The sequence below is a fragment of the Diceros bicornis genome, chromosome 13 (genome assembly GCF_020826845.1).
Source record: "Diceros bicornis minor isolate mBicDic1 chromosome 13, mDicBic1.mat.cur, whole genome shotgun sequence".
In the NCBI taxonomy this organism is placed as follows: Eukaryota; Metazoa; Chordata; class Mammalia; order Perissodactyla; family Rhinocerotidae; genus Diceros; species Diceros bicornis.
This window is the reverse complement of record NC_080752.1, coordinates 38,766,280-38,784,134: the sequence shown is the minus strand read 5'-3', so window position 1 is coordinate 38,784,134 and position 17,855 is coordinate 38,766,280. Positions and strand designations below refer to the sequence as shown.

At 38.5% G+C, this 17,855-nt stretch overlaps 1 protein-coding gene across 2 annotated transcripts in view; it reads right to left on the bottom strand.

Moving 5' to 3' along the window:
- Window positions 1–4,991: 4,991 nt before the first annotated feature.
- Window positions 4,992–17,855, bottom strand: part of CDC42 (cell division cycle 42) — a 48,831-nt gene continuing 35,967 nt past the window's right edge. For both annotated transcript variants that reach the window (XM_058553169.1, XM_058553170.1), the window contains exons 4-6: window positions 11,521–11,630; window positions 11,198–11,395; window positions 4,992–5,952 (exon numbers count right to left, since the gene is read on the bottom strand). In XM_058553169.1, the coding sequence (XP_058409152.1) occupies window positions 5,863–5,952; window positions 11,198–11,395; window positions 11,521–11,630 (398 nt within the window). In that variant the 3' untranslated portion in view covers window positions 4,992–5,862. The remainder of the gene's footprint in view (window positions 5,953–11,197; window positions 11,396–11,520; window positions 11,631–17,855) is intronic.

Sequence of the window (17,855 nt, the reverse complement as noted above, 5' to 3'; positions counted from 1 at the left end):
TTCTAGCTTTGACTTAGAAAATCTTAGCTGATCTCTACAACTCAAATACTTGCCCTCTCTCAAATTGCTGCCTAAGTAATTTAATTACTTAGGAGCCTGCCCAAACTATCTCAGTGCCAGTTCACCAATAAGACTATATGACTATGAACTTTGCAAACCCTCTCTCTGATTAAGGAGTCAAGAACTGAACGCTGGTTTGGGACCACAAGTTTGGAAAACCTCTTTCTTCAAAAAACAAAGTGGGGCCAGCCCCATGGCGTAGCGGTTAAGTGCACACGCTCCTCTGCTGGCAGCCCGGGTTCGGATCCCGGGCATGCACCAATGCACCGCTTGTCAGGTCATGCTGTGGCAGTGTCCCATATAAAGTGGAGGAAGATGGGCACAAATGTTAGCCCAGGGCCAGTCTTCCTCAGCAAAAAAAAAGAGGAGGATAGGGGCCGGCCTGGTGGCGCAAGTGGTTAAGTGCACACGCTCCACTGCGGCAGCCCAGGGTTCGCCGATTCAGATCCCAGGCACGCACCAACGCACCGCTTGTTAAGCCATGCTGTGGCAGCGTCTCATATAAAGTAGAGGGGGATGGGCACGGATGTTAGCTCAGGGCCAGTCTTCCTCAGCAAAAAAGAGGAGGATTGGCATTGGATGTTAGCTCAGGGCTGGTCCTCCTCACAAAAAAAAAAAGAGGATTGGCATGCATGTTAACTCAGGGCTGATCTTCCTCACACACACACACACACACACACACACACACACACAAAAACAAAGCTGTAAAAACTTATAGCCCAAAATTACTCTCAAATTCATGTCAGATATAAATGAAACCTTAAGAGATCATCTAACGCCATGGTTCTCAAACCTAGTGGCACATTTAAAATAAGTGGGTGAGCTTTAAAGAAGTGGTGCCCCTCAAAAAAAATTTTGAAAAAAATTATAAGTGATGCCCAGGCCCTTAGATCAGGCAGAGATTGCCTAAAATGGCCCCAGGCGTTGTTTGTTTTGGTTTTTTTAAATGAGCTCCTTAGAAGACATTCACACAGCCAGAGTTAAGAATCACTGAGGTGTGCACTGGTCCCCAAACACAGCTAATCCAAGTTCTACCTGGGGAGCTTTTAAAAACTAGACTGAGGGACCGGCCCGGTGGCGTAGCAGTTAAGTTCCCACGCTTCGCTTCAGCGGCCCACAGTTCGCAGGTTCAGATCACATATAAAGTAGAGGAAGATGGGCATGATGTTAGACCAGGGCCAATCTTCCTCAGCTAAAAAAAAAAGTGGAGGATTGGTAATTGATGTTAGCTCAGGGCTAATCCTCACACAAAAAAAAACTAGATTGATTCCCAGGTCCCCCATCCCATACCTATAGATTCAGACTCACAGAGGAAATTTTTCTTAAGCTTCCCATTAATTGTTGGGAAGGCACCTGACTTGCATTTGAGACCTCAAAGATGACTAAGTACAGGAGAGTGAAAGTTACCTGCCAGAGGGCACGCTGAGTTAGGGCTGTCATTCTCTTATGTCTCCAGTGCCCAGTACGGAACAAGCGCTCTGACAAATGAATGTGTGTCATGGGCATGCACACACAGACAAGATTTCTATTCTCTTGAGAGCCATTCTAAGTGGGATGAGACCACATGGTTATTCAAGAAGAGACAGCTATCAAAATTATAAGGGAAAGAAAATTCCGACTAGAAGTCAGGAGCCCATATCTATTTTATTCTATGCTATATCCTCAGAGCCTTATTAAATGCTTATAAAAATCTATTTTTAGGGCCAGCCCAGGTGGCCCAGTGGTTAACTTCAGCTTACTCCGCCCAGGTTCAGTTCCCAAGCACGGACCTACACCATTTGTCTGTTAGTGGCCAGGCTGTGGCAGTGATCCACATACAAAAAGAGGAAGATTGACAACAGATAGCTCAGAGTGAATCTTCCTCAGCAAAAAAAAAAAAAAAAAAAAAAATCTATTTTTAAATTTACTAAATATGAATGAACGAATGAGTGGCGCAGACTTTGGGCTTGGCTATATGGAACCCTCTGGGCAATGGAACGTGGGAAATTTTAAATGTGCTTGCCCTTGCACCCTCTTCAGCTCAACAGGCTCACCATGAGAAGTCCACTCTTGGGTAGCCACTGCTGTCTAGAGCCAGGTTCCAGAATGAGAAACACAGAGCCAACCTGAGCCCAATCTGAAGCCTGGAGGCAAAGTCCAACTGACCCACGTGTGAGAAAAATAAATGCTTTTTGCAGTAACCCGCTGAGTGTCGGGGTGGTTTGTAATGAAACATTATGGCAGCAATAGCTAATAAAATGAAAGTTAAAAGAAAGGTAGGGGCATTTTGGAAAAAACTCAAAGTAATATATAAACAAAGTATTTAAACAGCCCTGGAAAGAAAATAATGAGGTCAGGTCTTCTGTTGTTCTATGTAGATAAATCACCATGCTCTGAGGTTGGGGGAATTCGGTGTAAGGCTTACAGAAAACAAGGAGAGCTAAATTAGGAATGTGATTTAAAGCTACTTCCCTCACAAATCATTCAGAGATACCCTAACCATGAAGAGCTCACCCTTTCTGGAAAGATAACGGAGTTGCTACTTCCTGGTGAAATGCTGTCCTTTCCCCACTGTTATATACCAGATTCCCAACATATGTTAGCTGTACCCAGCCACGATTAAGTTCCAATCCTTCTCAAGGAGCAAGCTCCTTGTATACCAGAGTTTCTTAGCTCTCAGCACCCAAATAACCACCAATAACATCAAAATGGGAGGAGGAAAAAAAAACATAATAAATAGAAAAAAAACCTAACAATGAAGAAATACCATTATTTTATCTGTTCTGTGAAGATAACAATTAGAAGACACCATTGATTTAATGACAGCTTTTCAGAACCAAAAAAACAAGTACTACATTAAATATACAAATTTTAACAGATATTCTGATTATAATAGGAAAATGCGAGGAAAAATATACCTTAGAATAAACGACATACTGCAATTGTTCCTTTCATACCACAATCCTCTATTCCCCTTAGAATCATTCCCCTATTGGCATAAAATCCAGCTCTAAGGGTACAACTTTAACAAACTACAGAACCTATTTCTAAGACCTTAAGTAAAACATTGATATTTTAGAAAACCAGTGATGTGTTAGTGTTGTATTAGCCTAAATATTGTAAATTTTGCCACAAGTTAAGTCTGCTAAGGACTGTTTTAAATAACCCTTTTTCAACCTCTAGATCACACCCCTGGGCAGTATGGCTCACTAAACCAAGATGACAGACAAGTTTAAGTCAAATAGAAAACAATGTTAGCTTCACCCATTTGCCAGCCATGTTCTTCTGATATGTGGAAGTCAAATTAAAAATATTTAATTAGAAAACAATGTTAGCTTCAATCAATTCCCTGTCACCATTGTTCTTCTGATGTGTAGATAATTCATCAACAACTACGTGACCTGCTTTATTTCATTTATTCATTCTTGAAATCATGTACCCACCCAACGACTATTCTTAGAGCCATTTCTTATGTGTCAAACATTGCTCTAGGCCAAGGATATAGCAATTATCAGGATAGACCTATATGCCACTGTACTAAGAACTAGGGATGCACAGTCCCTGCTCCCCAGGGTCTCAAAGCACGATCCAGCATCTCTCCCTAGTCCGGTCAACAAGGAGTAAGTAAGACCCACTGGTTAAAACAGTAAAGCTTAGAACTGACTTTTCCTACCCCCTTCTCAACCAACCAGCTTAATTCTAGCACAGTATGGAATCAAACCAAATGACTCCACATAGAAAACTATCAAAATGAGGCTATACTGTATCAACCTTATTAACTGGATTAACAGTTCTTAGTTTCGAGGATTCTCATACAGATCAGTACAATGCCCTTAAGGTAAATTAATCATTCTTGTCACCTAAAGAAAATGTGTCCCATATTCAGATTCACAGCACAGAATCTGGAATCTGACAGAGGCAGTTTGGGTTAACAACCTAGGAGCAGCAGTTCTCAAACCTGGCTGCATTTTGGAAATCCCTGGAAAGCTTTTAAATACCCCATTGCTCAAGCTGCACTCCAGTAAGCGGCAAAGTTTGAAAACCACTGATCCGGAAAACTGGCTGTTTTCCAACTAATCAATGGATTAGAGGTGTGCTGTCATTTCCAACAACATGAGCAGTGAGTGAGCTTCCTGAACATTTCTTCACTAAGAACTATTATGAACCCACTTGGTATTTAAGAGAAGGAGTTTGTAGGCTACCTGCCAAACTTAGAGGAGATGGTACAAATCTGAATATATGGAGGGAAAAACATTATCTCAAACTGAATGCCAGAAAATGAAATAAAGTACATAAAAATAAAAAAACTTTAAAACTTTATCCTGAAATTTGTTAGAAATTGATGCTAATAAGAGTCAAGTTCCCAATCCTAAATATCTAAAAAGTAAGAGGCGGAGGGAAAAATAACAACCCCCAGGCTGGCTTGTGAAGGGTTTTTTCTTTGTTTAATACATCTGAAAAGAATGCAGATACAAAGAATTGAGACATGAGAAAGCACTGGTTCAACACTAATGAATCTACAGGAATCAGGATTTGGGGAAGGTGGAGAAGATTACCGAAACATTTTTAAAAATTGGAAACTGCAACCAAAATAAGCTGATAAAATCCCTATTAACACTTATGACGAGTCTTTATAAGACTCTCTCCATGATTTTTATTAAAGTTGAGAGCCTCAATTGGCTGCTCTAGGGTTCCTCATATGCAAAACAGAAATAAGGGGATTCCCCTAACTGGTCCCCGTGTTGTTAAATGTTCTCCCCCCCCCAGCTTCTTCATGAAGCAGGTCTCCATCCTCATAACTTGAAAGAGGATGTGAATCACTCCATAAACATCTGTCTTCCAGCACCACCCCTCATATTTCCTCCATACACCAGGTCTTCAGCTGTGTTCTAGGAACACCATATCATACACTATTAAGCTGCACATCTATGCTAAGCATATAAGACAATGACTGACAGGGAAAAAAATGTTTAATTACGTACTCAATCCATTTGGTGTATTTCAAAAGGTGCAATACTTTTCTTCATTTATCAGTGAAAGAAGTTAGAAACTAACTTCAAAAAAAATCAGCAAATGGCAAACAAATTTCCTTGCAAGTCACAGTCACATATATAGTGCATCCTAGAAAAGAGGAGGGGCAAGACAGGTTCCACCCACTTTCACGAGTTTCATCAAATACTGGACCTACTCAAGGGTGGAGAGAAAAGGCAACTTTCAAAAAGGAGTATGTTATTAAATGAGGCATTTACTATACTCCTTCCTAAGAGCACCAGGTGGGGAACATGTTTTCTACACTAGATCTAGGAAGTGGAATGTGGAATCAATCCGTCCTCCTCCCCTTAAGGGCTGTCCAATGGTTAATGAATTAAAAAAACATGACTAAATAAAAAAAAACCCACACACACTACCCCCCCAAAAAAAGAAAAAAAAAAAACAAGATAAAAACAAAAAAAACCTAGATGTCCCAGATTACTCTCCTGAGCGGAACCCGGGAGCAGCTTCAACAACCCAAATTAGTCTGTTACAGAGTCATCACAAGCATGCCTTGCTTTTAAACAAAAAAAAACTTTTTTGAAACGACAAAACAAAAACTAGTACTGATCACTTTTCTGACAATACACAATTACTCAAAATTAACTAGTACTGAAAGGGGGAAGGGGCCATACCTACGGGCCTTGTCTCACATGAGTGCATGTGGGTAGGTGCAGGGCATTTGTCATTATTGCAAAAACGAATTTTAACTTTTAATCTTTAGTTTGATTTAAACATTGCTTTTAGTATGATGCCGACACCAGCTGTGCAGAAAGGGCTCTGGAGAGATGTTCATAGCAGCACACACCTGCGGCTCTTCTTCGGTTCTGGAGGCTCCAGGGCAGCCAATATTGCTTCATCAAATACATTCTTTAGGCCTTTCTGAAAAGGGGTAGAAAGAAAAAAACGGGCAGTCTGATTTTCAGTACAACAAAGTTGAAAATAAAATTTCAAACATTCAAACCCCCAAGAGTTGGCAAAGAACGAAACATTAAAAACAATCCTGAAATCTCAAACATAACCATCTCACTTCACCAAGTTTTGTCCGGGCAGGGCACTGGAAGGATCCAGCAACTCAGGAGCAGAGGAGCAGATATTCATGAGTGAGACAGTGGTCCTTTGAGAAAGCTTTCTGCAGACCAATGTATGTCACAAGAAGCAAACAAGCACATGTGTCATTTGCTCATTCAATATGAGTTTTGTAACGTGCTGCTGAAACATTTTACATAAAAACGAGTGAAGCAGCTCCGCATTCAAATGAAACAGTTGGATATGGAACAGGACTGAGAGGACGGGCACCGGGCAGTGGCATCCTTATTATATGGAAGGCACAGGCAAAGATGGAGAGAGCGAGTACAGTGGTTGCATCAAAGATATGCACTCTGAACTCCCTTTATCACGCCAATCACAGGCAGAGCGAAGGGTATTCAAGGAAGCAAAAATGTGGATACCTGATACATACATAAAACCAGAGTCAGTCAGTACAACAGGAATAAAGCTTCATCAGGCATTTATACAAACGATTGTATACTTTTAATTTCAAAATTTGAAGGTAACCACAATTGTATGTTTCCCTCACAACAATAAAATCAAAAGCAGGAAAATATAAAGGTGGCAGCTTTACATCTCAACATTAACAAACCTTAATTCAACTGTTAAAATGGATGCTATTCTTAAAAGATAATGTAACAAATGATCTCATAAAGCAGTGGCAGATACATCAATATCTTTCCCACCCCAAACTGACAAATACTCCACTACAGCACAGACAGCCAAAGCAATAGCAACACAAAGATTCACTGCACAGAGGAAAACGAGAAAAGAATCCTCCATTCCCCATTATACTCTACTAGCAGGTCACCCTTTTTCCATAAAGTTTGTCATGCAATTACAATTAACAATTGATCATAAGAGCAAAATGATGTTTGTGTCATTTTTCTCCATCTAGAACTAAGATATAGAAGTGTTCAAACTCTTCATATTTTCTCCAAGAGGACATTCTCAATGCCAGACCAAGTTCCCTTTGCAATAGTAATCCAAACCAAAAAGCTCTGAGCATCAGGCAACTCAAGCAGCAGAAAGTTAAACATCCAACTTGACTACTGATCACAAAAAAAGTCTATAAGATATTGCATTCTTGATCAAAAACTAATACAGAGGTTGCTCTAGGTGGTGAGTAAAAAGACGCAGAGGCTTTCAAACAGGATGATTTTATTCCTTTGTTTTTAAACGATCTTTCTACAGTAGTGGGACAGGAAGCAGCAGCAAAGAGGGGAAGGAGAAAAACAGTTTAGAATATACAGCACTTCCTTTTGGGTTGAGTTTCCGGAGGCTCGAGGGCAGCTAGGATAGCCTCATCAAACACATTCTTCAGACCTCTCTACAAGACAGAGGGGAGGAGAGAGAATAGCAGCCAGGTTAGAGGATTAGAAAGACTAGCAGATACAACAGCAGTCCAGATTAAATGGGTTGAATTCACAGAAGCAATGTGCCTTAAGAAAAACAACTGCAGAAAGCTAGATCTTAAGCTCATTATCAGGAAAGCAGATAACTGAACAGAAACTTCTTACCTCAAAAGAGGTTAACTGAGCAAGAAAGCAATTTTTATGAAAATGCCATATATTGACTTCTAAAACAATCACACTTTGAAATCTAACATTACAACATTTTAAAGAAAATAATGCCAGGAAAGAAAAATGGATAAGTAAACACAAGATAGATGCACTGGATAATTAAGCCTTGTAGAATTCTCCAGTATTTCCTTTTTTTTTTGTGAGGAAGATCAGCTCTCAGCTAACATCCATGCCAATCCTCCTCTTTTTGCTGAGGAAGACTGGCCCTGAGCTAACATCCGTGCCCATCTTCCTCCACTTTACCTAGAACGCCGCCACAGCATGGCTTGACAAACATTGTGTCAGTGTGCGCCTGGGATCCGAACCCAGGCCGCCAGCAGCAGAACACATGCACTTAACCGCTAAGCCACAGAGCCGGCCCCCTGCCCAGTATTTCTAATGATAAGAATGGCACACGCATTTTGGAACAAAATCAATTACATTTTCAGGCTTCTGTGAATTCAGCCCCTGAATAACTGAAGGACACAAAGAGCAGACTAACAGGCATGCTACATGTTTCTAGATTCAGTGACATATCTGGATGGGATTATTCAGGATTGCAGAGTAAACCAGTTTCCCAGAACAAAAAGGTTCAGACATTTAGAAAGAGTGTTAATAGTTCAACAGTACAAACTGGGAGAAGTTTAAAGAACAGACTCTAGAAACAACACACTCTTCAGTTATTCAGTGAGGTTATTAGAGCAAGTAACCACCACCCAAGTCATAGGAAAACAAAGAATGGGGTCCTAAAATGAGTTTTAGCAAGCAGTCGAATGCTTTAAGATGTCCGCATGGGTATCAGAGCATAAAGCATGGAGTGAAAACAAGGAATATTCTCAGATCTACAGGGATTAAGATGCAAAAATATACTGACACCTCAGCCAGAACTCCAATGTGACAGTGTGACTCAGCAGTACTGGTACTTTGGGCCCAGGTCTATAGACTCACCTAAACTCACCTAAATCTGAAGCCACAGGTTTACCACCCAAAAGAGTTTCACATGTTCTTTAGGTCAGTTTGATCCCAAGTAATTCCCAAAAGTCCCAGAACACAGCTCCAGTAACAAGTGCCGGCCCCAGCCTACCCCAGGTGTTCCCACCCCCACCCTACCCTCCACCACAGCATCCCAGAGGACTGGCTCCCACATATTCCATTATGTATAAATACATGAGAAATAACAGTAAGTACTTAAAAAGGAGCAAAGAGTTAAAAAGTTTTCTTCTATGTCTTTTACAAAGTAGAAATGCTAAACAAAAAAAGTTCCTCTGAAATTCTTTCTACACATCTAGAAGCAAACTCTGGCAGTCAAATATAAAAGGACGGAGGGAGGATAGAAAGGGAAATATATTTTATAAGAAAAAAAAGGAGAAGGTCGATTATTAGAAACTAGAGCATCCCTTAATAAGCAGCAAATCCTTTCCTACATATTGACAAAGATCAACTAACCCCCTACAAAACAAAACTAATCTTTGCTTTACCCACACTATCTGATTATACAAAGAGTTCAGTTTTAGAGGAATCAACAAACGGAATCTGGAGGCCTCACAGTTCTAGCTCCCAAACACAACCAGAGACCCCACTTTCTATCTCCTCCTCTTTTGACTTCTCCAAACTTCAAAATCTGGTAAGAAAAATGTAGTTGCTAAGACCTTTTCAAATTCCTATTCTCTGCAAAGGGACTTACTATATAAACCTGTTCATACTTTTTAAAAAATCTTGTCGTTTTTTTTTTTTGGTGAGGAAGATCAGCCCTGAGCTAACATCCGTGCTAATCTTCCTCTTTTTTTTTTTTGCTGAGGAGGACCAGCTCTGAGCTAACATCTATTGCCAATCCTCCTCCTTTTTTCCCCCAAAGCCCCAGTAGATAGTTGTATGTCATAGTTGCACATCCTTCTAGTTGCTGTATGTGGGACGCGGCCTCAGCATGACCGGACAAGTAGTGCGTCGGTGCGCACCCGGGATCTGAACCCGGGCCGCCAGCAGCGGAGCGCACGCACTTAACCGCTAGGCCACGGGGCCGGCCCTAAAAAATCTTATATAGAAGCATCCAATTCTCTAAAATAAGCTTCAACAGTGATCTAAAATTAGGTCTACATGGCCTATTTGTCTCCACTTCCCCCAAAAGCGACACATATTTAGAGAACAGGGGTAAGCAACAGATGCACATAGAGTTAAGTTATAATCTGACACGCATGTTCCACACACATCCTTCCCCAACACACACACACACACACATACACACACTCTTTTCTGAGGATGGTATCAAAACATAAGTATCAGGCATTTTTTAAAAGTATCAATCAGTGATGTGTGAGAAGACGTAAAATCTTCTGAACTTTACATACCTGCTTTAACAGAACTAAACTGCCAAGGAAAACTGGGTTTAGGAGAATGATATTAGGCCTTGAAGTGATCCTGTAGAATATCCAGCTAAGCATAAAAGTTTTATTTTTAAATATCCAACCTAGCACTTAATTGGAGCTAGCACTACACACTAAATACCTAGTACATGCATAATACGTAATTTGATATGCCATTTATCTTAGTATACATATAATCAAGAATCCAACAGTGTTTTTAAAAAAACTTAAAAAAGAACAACTACCTGAAAAAGTAAGCATGATAAATATAAGTGGATTTAATGTAATTATAAGAAAACTCCACCCTTTGGCTCTGCCCTATTTTAATCAGACACATTTGCTCACCGTTCAAACGTCAAAGCACCAGTACCAGTAGAATAAAAGAGTTCTGTGCTAATTCTTCCCTTTGCCCCCAGAACAGTGCTTAACAGGGGCGAATCTGTCAGTGACACCATGAAGGTGGAGAAGATGAAACCACAGAGATCAGGTAGAACTCGCACTCTAAATATTTAACTTTGCTCCCTATCTTCAGAATCTGATGTCTCCCAACAAACTATGAGAAGAGCTCCACTGAAATCACTCAGAAAGGGACAGAAGGAAAGAGAGGACCACATGACAAAGGAATGCCTCTAAAAACACAATAGAGACACTACATAAAGTATGCTTGAAAAACAGCCAAGGCAGTTTTCTCTGATATGAAAGTCTCAATTACTATGACTAATTCTCTATCCCAGTTGAATTATTCCAGAAACAGTGTAGCATCAATTGTCAGAATTGACAAGAAAAGATCAGATATATATTTAGATAAAAATTTAAGTCTCTGGGGGGGGGGGGAATCACTCACATATTCTCTTGTAAATAGGTGCTAGTCTGAATCTTTCCCATAATTTTTTTTTTAACACAATCCATGACCACTACAAATGATTCAGTACAACATGGAAGCTCACCAACTCAAAAGCTTTACTTAGAGACTAATAATTTTCTCCATAAACACAGAAACCTCTAGCAAAAGAATACACACTATGAAGCTGGTCATAGTCTTTCTGGGCAGCTTTCTGGAGCACTGTGGACCATTGTTAGAAATAAGCCCTGAATCCTAATGCTCTAAGAAACTACTCAACTGTAAATAAACATGGGGTTCCACACAGTCCTCACCTGCGTGAGTGCAGAACACTCCACATACTTGACAGCCTTCAGGTCACGGGCCAGCTTTTCAGCAGTCTCTGGAGTGATAGGCTTCTGTTTGTTCTTGGCAAGTTTCTCAATAGTAGAGGGGTCATCTCTGAGATCAATTTGGGTCCCAACAAGCAAGAAAGGAGTCTTTGGACAGTGGTGAGTTATCTCAGGCACCCACTAGAGAAAAGGTATTTTTAAAAAATACACCTGCATTAATCCACAAGCCTCTAAAGGTATTGATAACAGGTCAATAGAAGTTCTGTGACAATCTTTTTCAGGGCAAAAATATCTGACCAACTTACCTTTTCTTTCACATTTTCAAATGAGGATGGAGAGACCACTGAAAAACAGACTAGAAATACATCTGTTTGTGGATAACTCAGCGGTCGTAATCTGTCATAATCCTCTTGCCCTAGGGGGAAAACAATGGAAAAATCAGCAACTAAATCTTATTGTCCTCACAGCATTAAAGTCACAAGTCAGTAACAGATTAAGCATGCAGCTAACAGCACACTGACCATTAACAAGAAAGCAACTTACTTATCTACAAAATGTATGGTTTTGTAATGTAATATTTGAGCAATATTCTCACTCAGCTAATTCTATTTAATATTTCAAGCCCTTAGAGCAGCAATAAATTTGTTATATACTGGTTGCTTTATTACCAGTTTCTAGTTTGCAATCTTTGTGTCCATATTAACCCAATAATAATATAATAAAAACAACAAACTGTTGCTACAAAAACGGTTAAAAATCAGTCCTACTCAGATCTGGTTAAGAAACAATCACAGTGAAACCATCTAAGGAAACAAAAATCTCAGTGAAACCAAGCTGACAAAATCCATTGCCCATCATGACTACCAAAGCAGCTTCACATATTTAGTTAATGTGTGCATATTAAGACCCGTATCTAAAACTGAGAATACCTAAAAAAAAATAATTCGGCAAGAATCAGTGGGGAAAATTCTGGTGAAAAGGAGAATATTTGTATGATATCAAAGATTGTTTATAACCCACAAAGAGAAAAACAAAACTACATTGTGAAGAAACTGGACATCACCTTGACAGAGTGATCAAAATCACTATCACCAATGAGTGGCATATGAGTATTACATGTCTCTAGATTTATATACTGAGAAAGACACATCACTAATGTAGTATTCCAACCAAAATAGCATAACCTGCATCTAATCATGAGGAAACACAGAGCAAACCCAAACTGAGGAACATTTTATAAAGGGAGGAGAGAGAGGGGATGGGCCTGTATTCTATAAAAATGTCATGAAAAAACAAAAAACGCTGAAGAACTGATCCAAATTAACAGAGACTAAAGAGACATGACAACCAAATGCAATACGTGGTCCTGTACTGAAAGCAGCAAAAACTGGACTTGGATCAGTTGACACAAGTGGAATACAGATGTTAGATTAAGTACTCTATCAATGTTAAACTTCCTGAAGTTGATTACTGTAGTTATACAAGAATGTCTCCTTTCTTAGGAAATACACTACTTATTTAAGGCTAAATGACTATGATGTATGCAACTTACTCTCAAATAGTTCAGGGAAAAAAAATTAATGTGCATATATGTTAAAAAAGAATAATAAAGCAAATAGGGAAAATGTTTGTAATTGGTAAATCTGGTTAAAGCATATGTGGGGGGCTCTTGGTACTACTCTTGCAACTGTACTACAGGCTTGAAATTATTTCCAGATAAAAAGTTTTCAAAAATACCCAGACACATTTCCAAAACTGAGAGAGGAGGGGAGGAGTTGCAGGGGAAGGATTTAACACTCCAATTTCAAAACTGAGCTACAGCCAGCCATCCTATGTATTAAAAGAATAGCTAAATATTTAATGCCACTGTACTGTACACATTAAAATGGTAAAATTTGTTACATGTATTTTACCACAATAAAATTTTTTCAAAGGAAAAAAGAAAAGTTAAATGTTTTGTATGCCAATGAATTTATTTATTTATTTATTTTTTGCCATCATTGAGAAAGAATACAAGAAAACATGATAATTAAAGATGTTACTATTATTGCCACTTAAATAAGTAATATATCCTAAGTAGACAATAAAGGTATCTTCAGGACAACACTCTACAGAAATTAAATACAGGTGAAAGGAGAAGTTCAAAATGAAGGAGGTTACAAAACAATAAAATCACCATCAGTACCTCTAACATTTATTGAATACTTACTATGCCAATATGCTAGGGTCAGAGTCAAAGGAATTCAAAGGTATGCACTTAGATATATAACTTTCACTTCTTAAATTATAAGGTATAATTACAGGCGTAGAAAGGATTAAAAAGGAAAGAATAGGTTTTAAAGAAAACAAAGTCAGCCAAACTCCTTAGCAGTTCTCTCAGTCTAAACTGCCTGAGTTCTAATGCTGGCTGGGGCTTGAAGCATCACATACCAAAGCTCCAATAAAACAACAAAACAAAAAATAAATTTAAAAAATAAGAAGACAAGGGGCCGGCCCGGCGGCATAGAGGTTAACTTCGTGTGTTCCACTTTGGCAGCCTGGGGTTCATGGGTTCAGATCCCAGGCGTGGACCCAAACACCGCTCATCAAGCCATGCAACAGCAGCATCCCACATATAAAACAGATGAGGACTGGCACAGGTGTTAGCTCAGCAACAACCTTCCTTAAGCAAAAAGAGGAAGATTGGCAACTAATGTTAGCTCTGGGCCAATATTCCTCACCAAAAAATAAAAAAAAATGAGAAGAAAACACAGTTAACCAAGCCTTGTAAAAAGAAGTACAGATGTTCATATAACTTTTCTTAGCCCTATTCCCTATTCAAACGGAATATACTTCAAAACAATTAAGCCCGGCATAGACTAGAAAAGGCTTCATTTTTAGTCATTTAGCCCCTGCAATCAGTGAGCATCAAAAACAGATCCAAGCCTATATTCCTGGGCAATACTGAGAGCATCTAAATCAATGTCCAATGTTTTACAAGCAACCAACCTTCTATTCAGATGGATTGGTGACAGAAAACAAATATAGCTATTCTTTCTGAATACTAGGTCCAAAGCGGTACTGGTCAGTCCATTTATTTGTAATGAAGAAGCCCTCAAAGCTCTAACAATCTTTCTTTTCGTTTCCCAGAGAGAAAAAAATCAGAAGTAAAAGTGTTCAATAAACAAAAAGTGGGCTACCTTACCTCTACTTCTGCTACAAGTACTACATTTAAGGAAACAGAATGAATACGGTCCCTTAGATGAGCAAGATTCTTCAATACCCAAGCATAATTTATCCAGCTAAAATTTATCCTCTAAGTCAGTCACAAATAGCCATTATTCACTCGAGAGAGTGGCAGCGCTATCGTTTAGCATCCTTTAAGGTACACAACATGATCAAGAAAATTTCACTCTACTGTGTAAGACAGGTTTTGACTACAAGTCTTAAATTATTTCTATTCTAACAGCACTAGTCACCATAACTTCTAACACTTGACAAAACGCAGGCATACATCTCATGGACTGGTGATCTTTTCCTTGCTTAGAATCTCATTATTTAAAATTCAAATTCAAGAGGAACTAAGTCAGTTTGAACTGAGGACTCTGGTCTATATGAAAAGTCTAAAAGGATCATATGGTATGAAAAATAAGAATACTGTCAAAAAGCAACATTTTTAGAGAATTCCAGTAGGACATTATATAAACACAAGAAGAAAGCAAAATAAACATTTCACAGTATTTAATACTACAGATTAAAACCTAAACATTTTTTCTACAACCAATTACTCAGAATTTAATGGCACTCAGTGATCCTGTTTCATCTGTATCATGGGGCTTACTCCTAAATAATTTCATAACATCTTTTATCTAATGAAAAAAAGAAGAAAAAATCCAAAAATAAATGGGGACACTCTGGAACCTGAGATTCCTACCATTTTATGTATAACATCTGCAAAAATCTAGACTAATGCATGTAAATGCAGAACTTACTGAAGACTCAAATCAAAATCCCTCTGGAAGATTCTACAATAGCACTAAACCAAGAGACCAAGAAGGCTATAAATATCTCTATGGAGAGTACTGTCATTCTCGATAATGTAATTGATCAATAATTGCAGAAAATTGTCAGATACTAGAAAACAGCTCCATGAAAGAACAGGTTTAAAAAAAAAAAAACAGAATCAGCTAAAGCAGGTCAAACTTCACCACTACGACTTGTTCTGAATATTATTCATCTGCTAAGGAAGAGAATACTAGCTGTGCACATCCCAGTCCGTGCGCTGGGTTTTTTTTAATATACAATAAAGTGTACGAATCATAAAGACACAGCTCCTCAGTTTTTACATATGTATACACTTTTTAAAATTGATTATTTATCATTCAATCTTCACAGCCCCTCTAAAAGGAAAGTATTTTAAACACTTTACATTTCAAGGTAATTAAGCTGCATACAGTTAAGTAATTTGCCAGTTATCTAGCTAACTGGTTTATCTAGCATCAAAGTCTAAGCTTTCTCTTTTCTGTTACCATGGTAACGCCTGAAATAACTGAGTGATTGTGATTCTAAGGATTAAAATTCAAAAGTGAAGATATCTTCTGAAAATTGAACCTAAGAAAACAATTAAAGAGTATATCTAAATAAAACACATGCGGATAGGAGTAAAACAACCTAAAATTTAATGTAAATATAAACAAATGAACCCAACTGAATTCCAACTAACATAGCCACACTGAACTGGGGCAGGGTGGGGGTGGTGGGGGGGTGTACACAACAAATCTAAGTAACTTTTGAGCAAAGAACTTGATACGCTATTAGACCAAAGAAAAAAAGAATTGCAAACAAACCTTGAACTCTTATTATTTGTTTTTCATAGCAGTACGGTATAGCAATTCTGAAACTATGTATTGTAGGACTGAAAGTGAGTAAATATATAGATCTTTCTGGAAACCAAGATTCTAACTATAGTAGAAAAGGAGATGAAAATATGGAATTGGTGAAGGCAAAGACTCCTGGAGTTGGACTGAATTGGAAGTATCAACAAAAACTCATTGTATCCAGCTCAAACGTGCTACTGTTCTTTTCTTCCTTAGCAGATGAATGATAATCAGGACAAGTCACTACAATCAATGTGTTAGAGCTGTTTTTGCTCTCTTATCTCTGTCCAGATCTCCATAACAGTGAGCATGTCTAGTACCTAGATTCCCCTTTTGCAACCACTGTAGGAAAAACTGATTCAGGCAAGAATTGTAAATGGTTATTAAATCTAGAGAGTCAGCTGTTTAATGAGAATACAAAATTTACACAGTTTTAAAGAATCTCCTCACAAATTATTAATTATAAAAGGAAAAATTCTAAACATACAGTAGAAAAACTAGATAACACCTTAACCAAATCATCAAAATTATTTTTACCAAAAGGTGATGCCCTGAATTGCACACATTACTAATTTGGTATTCCAACTAAAAATGCATAACCTGAACCTACTCATGAAGAAATGGACAAACTCAATCTGAGAAACATCTTGTAAGAAAACTGGCCTGTTTCCTTAAAAACTGCCAATGGTATAGGCCAGCCCAGTGGCATAGTACCAGAAAGAAAAACTGCTATAAAGGACATTAGGACAACTGACAAAATTAGAACGTTGACTGTGTATTAAAGTTTAAAATGCTACACATAATGTTAAATTTCCTGAATTTGACAAGTGCACTGTAAGAGAATATGCTTGCTCTTAAGAAATACACTGAAGCATTAAAAAACAAAAGGGCATGATGTATGCAACCGATTCTCAAATGGCTTTGAAATCAAAGTAATACACATATAGAGCGAGAGAATGTCACAAAATGTTAAGAACTGGTGAACTTCGTAAGGAGTTCTTTGTACTAGCAATTTTTCTCTAAGTCTGAAATTAAATCAGGATAAAAAGTGACAAAAAGGAACATCAAAATATAAAAATGTTTGTGCAGGGAAAGGTCATAACATAAAAGAAAATTGCAAATGGACCCCAAAGGTTAACAAAAAAAGTTAAACTGTGGCGTGATCTGCCACACAACAGACTACTGTGTAACCATGAAAACTAGGACATACAAGTACAACATCGAGAGATGTCACCGTATTCTTTTTTTTTTTTTCTTTTTTTTTTTTTCTTTTTTTTTTTTTGTGAGGAGATCAGCCCTGAGCTAACAACCGCCAATCCTCCTCTTTTTTTTTTTTTTGCTGAGGAAGACGGCCCTGGGCTAACATCGGTGCCCATCTTCCTCCACTTTATATGGGACGCCGCCACAGCATGGCTTACCAAGCAGTGCGTCGGTGCGCGCCCGGGATCCGAACCAGCGAACCCCGGGCCGCCGCAGCGGAGCGCGCGCACTTAACCGCTTGCGCCACCGGGCCGGCCCCGTCACCATATTCTTTTTAAGAGAAAAGGGCAGGTACAGGGAGGGAAGAAAAAGAATAATATTCCTTTTCTTCCTCTGCATAAAGACAATGAATGTACAGGAAGAGCTCTGTTTAGGTCAGACAGATGTGACTGTCTCCAGATATAGATGCTTTTTCATTTTCTCCTTTTGCTTATTTATATTTTGATTATTTTTTCCTATAATAAGCAAAACCTGCATCTTTGTAATAAAGAATAACATTTAAAATTGTGACATAAGAAGGAATT